The following is a 6,353-nucleotide window of genomic DNA, read 5'->3' on the forward strand; positions in this document are numbered from 1 at the left end:
CCAGGCTGAGTGCAGGCTCCGGACCCTCCCCTGGAGTCCCGGCCCCCACCCCGCCTCGGCCCCGCAGGCGCAGGACCCACCCCCGGCGCCCATTCACGTCAGGGCTTACAGGGCCAGGTGAGCAGTCCCTCAGGGGTACAAGGACAGGGTCCTGACACTGCTCCGTGGGGCCGTCCATCTTCTGCAGATTCCCAAACTCGATGGGGGTCAGCTTGACACCTGCAGGAAGCACAACGCCAGGCTTTTTAGGTTCCCGGTGCCTCTGCACCTTCCCCCAAGGTGCCCGAGGGGTCCCCGCTGCACCTCCTCCCCCATCCACACTGCTGAGTTAAAGGATGTTCGGGGAGTCTGAGGATTAAGTGAGGAACCACCCAAGTCATTCGGGGTTGCAGGCAGAGGGCTTAGGCCTGTCAGCACGCAGCCCAGAGGGCTGGAGAGTGACCCTGACCTACCCCGGCCCTCGGAGCCCAGCCAAGCCTGTACGGGGCCCCCAGATGCTTGGGCAGGTGCGTTCCCCTGGGCTGCAAGCCCCTTATGGGTGAGCTTCCTGTGGGCTTCACAGGCCTGGCGAGGGGGATCTGGGGGTGGGGGCCTCTGGCTGGTGTGGGTCACACGAAATACCACTTCCCGGCAGCAGGAGGCCCAAGAAACGGTGAGAGGGTCCGCTCGGAGACGGTGCGGAGGGCGCGGGAGGCCCGTGTGCGTGTGAGCTGGTGCGTGTGAGCACGTGTGGGCGCGTGCGTGCGGCTCTGAGTGTGCGTGCACACGGGCACACAAGCTGAGGACATTCTGGAAGACAGCCTTCCAGGCAGCGCTGAGGAAGGGGCCCGGCTACCGTGGGGCAGCCGCGGGGAGGGGGCTTACCATGGGAGAAGAACTCATTGAACACCGGCTGGCCGCTGAAGTCTCCGCAGAGCCCACAGGTCTGGTTGGCGTACTTGGGGTCCAGCTCCAGCTGGAATGAGAATGCATGTCAGACGCCTGGCCCCACAGGGACGTCTCAGGACAGGGAGGACAGAGGAGGTGTGGGACATTCCCAAGGAGGGGCTGGGGGCTCCTCACAGAAGTGTCGTGGGCTGTGGACCCCTGCCCCCCACGCCAGCAGGGTCTTCATCGGGGGGGGACTAGGTCCCCCGGGCCCCGCCTCACCGGCCCTGTGCAGTGGGGTCTGGCCATCCCACCCACCCTTGCCCAGACCACTTTCTTCCTTCTCTGGGGAGGCTGTTGGGCTGGCGGTGCCCCCCTCCCCGGCCCGGGCCCCGGCCTCACCAGGAGGCTATCATCTTGGCTCCACATGAAGACCAGGCCCAGCTTGGCCACCACCTTCAGGTAGCTGCCGCTGAACTCGATGAGGACCCCGGACTGGCTGAAGGGCAGCTGAGTTCTGCGGAGAGAGGGCCAGGCTGAGGCTCCGAGGGCACTCAGGGACAGGGCAATGGAGGTCTGGCCCTTGGCCAGGGAGGGCCCCTACGGGCACGTTTGTGACGAGATCCCTGTGCCCACGGACAGTGCCCCAGGCGCGAGAAGGACGGGGGACCCCGGAGCTCCGGTGGCACAGAGGAACTAGGAAGGGGGCCACTTCCGCAGGCAGGAAAAGAGCCCTGGGCCTCTGGGGGCGTGTGCAGGCGCCCAGCACAGAGACCTGGGGAGTGCCCGGGGGGACCGGTGCTCGGGGACGACCCCACGTCCCCCCACTACCACCCAGACTCACGGGCGGCCGTTGACCAGGATGGAGCTCTTGGTCAGCTGGATGACCACGCCATCGAGCTTCATGGTGACTCCGATGACCGTGGTGGCGTTGGACGCCCGGCCGCGGCGCAGCTGGATGTTGAAGTCCTCGTAGGCGGCTCCGCAGTGCGCTGAGAAGACGTAGTTGCACAAGCCCGGGAAGCGGAAGACGTCGCCGTCGAAGGTCTTGTAGTGGAAGTCGCCCCAGGCGCTGCACACGCGCCCGTTGTGCGCGGGGTTCCGGGCTGTGGGCCAAGGCGGGCCTGAGGGTGCTGCCCTGCGCCCCGAGCCTGGGACGCGGCTGCCCGGGGCCCGGGCGGCTGGGGAGGAGCTGCCTGGACCCAGGCCGTCCTGGGAACACAGACCCCCTCCAGGACTTACTCCGCGTCCACCTGGGCAGAGGGACCCCTTCCAGCCGCCCCCCTGCCCAGCCTCACAGACCCTCTCTCACCTCGCACCACCGGGGCTGTCCTCAGAGGGGGCAGGACGGTCATCACACGGAGTGGGTGGCCTGCGGGAATGCGGCACCGTGTCAGGCTGCCCACAAGCACGGCTGTGGCCGGAGTCGGGCGTCTCTGCTGCCCTCGCCAAGCCTGCCGGCACCACTCCCTCTGGGCCGCCCCGAGGGGCTGTGAGCTGTCTGGCCCGGGACTCTGCCCAGAACTCGTCCCTGGTGCCCAGAGTCTCAGAAATGCCCGAGTCAGCACCAGGTGCCCAGGACGACCCCTTGGGCGCTGAGGCCAGGCACGGACGAGCCTCCCTCTGAGCCCAGTTTGGGGGAATGACTCTCTCCCAGGGCAGCACGCCCAGCATGGCGGCACAGGAATCCCCAGAGAGGCCACCCGCCAGCCCCCCGCCCCAGGCCAAGGGGACGCATATGTGGCTAAGGGATCAGGACTTATGCGGAGACAGGAGGACGTCGCTGTGAGCTCGGGCCTCTAGCCTGTCCTCCTGTCTGAAGCCGCCACGGGGACACAAGCAGCCTTCGGGGGCCCCCAGGTGACCGACCGGGGCTGTGTGTGGGGGTGTCCTCCAGCCCCCCAAGTTCTGGCCCCGAGGGAGTGGGGCAGGGCAGCCCTGACAGGTGGGGGTCGACTCACCACCAAGCTCCTGGGGGACGGGAAGGTCTGGGGACTTGTGGCCATGTTCCACAGAGCCATCCTGAGCCTGGCCTATGGGAAGAAGAGAGGACACTGGGCCTGAGCCAGGCGGGCAGGGCACAGAGAGAGGGACGAGCAGACGGAAGGGCCCAGAACAGGTGGGGGTTCTCTCTGCGCAGGGCTGGGGTTGCGGGGAGGGTCTCTGCCCATGCTGCCCACGTCAGGCCCATGAGCTTCTATAGGCATTCCTTCAGCTTGGCCCCACGAGCACTTGGGGGTCCCCAGGCCCTGACGTGGCATTCATTCATTCACTATTCCTTCATTCACACTGAGTATCTCCCTGCTTGGGACATAAAGAGCACACTGCATGGCAGCCTGTGGAGGGACCAGACGGTAAAAGCTATGGGTCGGCTGAGTGTGCCAGGAGACAACCAGGGCCCTGGGGGAGAATTTGGGATAGACTGGGGGATGCGGAGCCGAGTGGGGTGAGGCTGCCCGGCCCAGGCCCTGACCCTGCAGGGACAGTCTATGCTCATCCCTGACGCAGATGCCCCGGGAGGGCCCAGCAAGGGCTGGCCCTGTGCGCGCAGTGGCAGGAGGCCGGGGACTGCAGGGTGCGGGCACGCGGGGTGCCATGTTGTGGTGCCCATGGTGCTGAGGGCCTCGGGAACGTTGCCCCCTTGCCCCGGGCAGCTCCTCTGGGAGCACCCTGTCACCCAGCACCTGCCCAGGACCCAGCTATCCCCTGGGACGCAGAGGCCACAAGGTGCAGACCTGGGTGGGAGGGGGCCTCAGAGGGTCCAAGAGCCTCTCCCCAGCATCCTCACGGTGTGGACCTCACGATCACACCCGCCCCCCATGGCTGAGGCCCCCTGGAAACCCCTCTCAAGGCCCAGATGTGGAAAACGAGCTGGTGGACTGGGCCGTGTGGTGAGGGGGTTCCCAGGGACAGGTGGGCAGCTCTGCCAGGCTGCAGGGCCCCAAGGACCTGCTCAGAGCAGGGGGCAGAGGCAGCAAGCAGCAGGAAATCACACATGGATGGACAGGAAGACAGACGAGGGGCTCGGAGACGCTGGGTTCCTGCTTCCCCACCTCAGGGGCCCCTGCCCCCACGTGGACCCCCGCGGCCCCTGAGAGCTCCCCAACCCCACAAGCTGGCAACTGCAAGACAGCGAGGGCCAGAGCCCAGGGCCAAGGGGCCGGGAGCCACTCTCAGCTTCCCTGGGGCCCAGGGTAAGACCTCGGAGTTGCCTGCTGCCCTCCCGGGCCCAGAGCCGCCCCCGGATGTAGGGGAACCACGGGGATGCCAGGTCAGGGCCACCCCGGGAAAGCCGCTCAGTGGGAGCCTTACCTGTGTGCTGGGCACAGGCCAGGGTGAGGGCCAGGGCCCAGAGTGGGGCCAGCTTCCTCCAGCCGACACCCATCCTACAGAGGGAGGGGAGAAGTCCCCAGGGGCAGCGTCTGAGGAAGGACCTGAGTGGGCAGGAGCCTTTTGTAGCCCCAGAGCTGGCTCCGGCCCAGTAGCTTCACGTGGGTGGGCGGGACAGGGCCTGCCATTCCCCTCACTCAGGCAAACAGTGGGCACTCACTCTCGGCTGGCCAGCAGCCGGAGCCAGGCAGAGATGGGCGTAGCTGCCAGGTGGGGCCTGGTTTCCTGAGGGTTCTCCAGTCCTGGCCTGCAGGGATCCTCCTGCCATGCCCCTCACCCCTGCAGCTTCCTTAGGCATGCTTCTGTGAAGCCGGACCCCACAGACTTCCTGGGGCTGCTGGGGCTGCCAGGGCCTCACCCTCTCCGAAGAGGGGCTCAGGGGGCAGCACCCTCAGCGACAGGACCCTGCCCCACAGTGAAGCCCCCGGCTTGGCACCGCCTCGGACCTTGACTGGGCTTCTGGCTCCTGGCTCTAGGCATGCAGTGGGCAGCCCCGGGCCAGCTTGAGTCACACGTGGCCTCATGGTCACGAGGGGTGGAAGTGGCCGGACCCACTGGGCCGGGGAGCTGCCGAGGGGCTTACCCCAGAAATCGTCCCAGCAGGTGGACTGAGATGGCCCGGCCCCAGACCGTGGGTGTATGGGCGTCGGGTCCTTTTGGGGTGCTGTGTACCGGGGCTGAGCTCTCCCCGACAAGGCAACCACACGCCCCACAGACCAGCAGTACCACTGACGATGAGAAGTTCCCACTGGGGATGGTGGTGGCAAAGGCAGTGGGAGTGGCTGGGCTGGGCCCCTCTGAGCATCTCTTTCCTATTCAGGGGGGCCCATCCCAAGGGCCTTATACTTGCCTGGTTTTCGGTCTCTGAGTCGTCCTCTCCCCAGGCCCTGACTTGGCCCTGGTGCCTGTGAGAGAGAGAGCACCGCGTGCAGTGGCGGATTGTGGGGGATCATGGGGAATCATGTGGGATCATGTGAGATCATGGGGGATCATGGGGGATCGTGGGGGATTGTGTGGAATCGTGGGGGATCATGGGAGATCATGTGGAATCGTGGGGGATTGCAGGAGATAGTGGGGGATCGTGGGAGATCATGGGAGATCGTGGGGGATCATGGGGGATCGTGGGGGGACTGTGGGAGATCGTGGGGGATAGTGTGGGATCATGTAGGATCGTGGGGGATAGTGTGGGATCGTGGGGGAGCAGCAGCAGAAGGCTGATGGGGTGAGTGAGTGCGGCCCCCAGCTGGCTGGTGCTTCGGCCCTTCTGACCCCCACCAGGCTCCCCTGCTCGGCCTTGGAGCTGGATACCAGGTCACCTGCGGCTGAGCAGGGCAGCGGGGTCCCCAGGGACAGGCAGGGTGGACGGATCTGGCCCAAAGCGCTGTGAGGCTTTGGACAGGAGAGTGAACAGTGGTAACCGGGGCCGTGGGCGCCTGCTCATGTCTCAGCTTTTGGGGCTCTTGGGGGACCCCTGGGGAGGGCACTGGAGTCGGGGCAGGTGTGGGACTGGCCACCTAGCCTCAAACATCGGGGTCCTTCTTCTCTGTGACCTTGTGCCCCTGGGGTGGGCTGAGGGTAAGCATGTGGCCTTCTGAGCGTCCAGTGCTTGGCCAGCCCACCCCCAACATCGTCTACTTGGTGGCCATGCACAGAGCCAAGGTCAAGACTATGGAGGGGGCTGTGAAAGGATGAGGGGCTGGGGGTCCCCTGGAGCAGCTCGGCAGTGACTGCACCCTCCTGCCCCTTCTCAGGGGGCTTCATGCTCAGGGAGGGGTGGTGCGGGGGCGGGGCGAGGCTGGGGCTAGTCGTGGCCTCCCCGAGCCTCCATTCCCTCATCTGAGGACAGGGTGCATGGGAATCTTGGCAGGCAGTGGGTCACACGAGGAGAGTGCCGTGTACAGGGAACAGGGGGCATACGTGGTGACGGGCCTAGCCCGGGGCATTGGCCCCAGAAGCCTTTGCTCCCTGGGTTCCCCACTGCCAGCCCCCCACCCGCAGGTTTGATAAAGTGATGGGCTTGCTGGAGTCTGGTGAAGCCAGGCGGGGTCCGGCACTCACAGGGTCTAGCCGGCCTTGGCCGCGTCCCAGAGTGGGGC

General features: G+C 66.4%; 1 protein-coding gene across 1 annotated transcript in view; it reads right to left on the minus strand.

The window, feature by feature from the left end:
* The window catches only part of MUC5AC (mucin 5AC, oligomeric mucus/gel-forming), a 23,403-nt gene extending 19,151 nt beyond the window's left edge, over nt 1-4,252 (minus strand). The window contains exons 1-7 of the mRNA XM_035013768.1: nt 4,180-4,252; nt 2,829-2,900; nt 2,180-2,239; nt 1,712-1,973; nt 1,270-1,384; nt 865-955; nt 110-219 (exon numbers count right to left, since the gene is read on the minus strand). Coding sequence (XP_034869659.1) covers nt 110-219; nt 865-955; nt 1,270-1,384; nt 1,712-1,973; nt 2,180-2,239; nt 2,829-2,900; nt 4,180-4,252 — 783 coding nt within the window. The remainder of the gene's footprint in view (nt 1-109; nt 220-864; nt 956-1,269; nt 1,385-1,711; nt 1,974-2,179; nt 2,240-2,828; nt 2,901-4,179) is intronic.
* Between the last annotated feature and the right edge of the window lie 2,101 nt (nt 4,253-6,353).

This window comes from Mirounga leonina, unplaced genomic scaffold (assembly GCF_011800145.1).
Source record: "Mirounga leonina isolate KUSES-001 unplaced genomic scaffold, KU_Mleo_1.0 Mir_166, whole genome shotgun sequence".
In the NCBI taxonomy this organism is placed as follows: Eukaryota; Metazoa; Chordata; class Mammalia; order Carnivora; family Phocidae; genus Mirounga; species Mirounga leonina.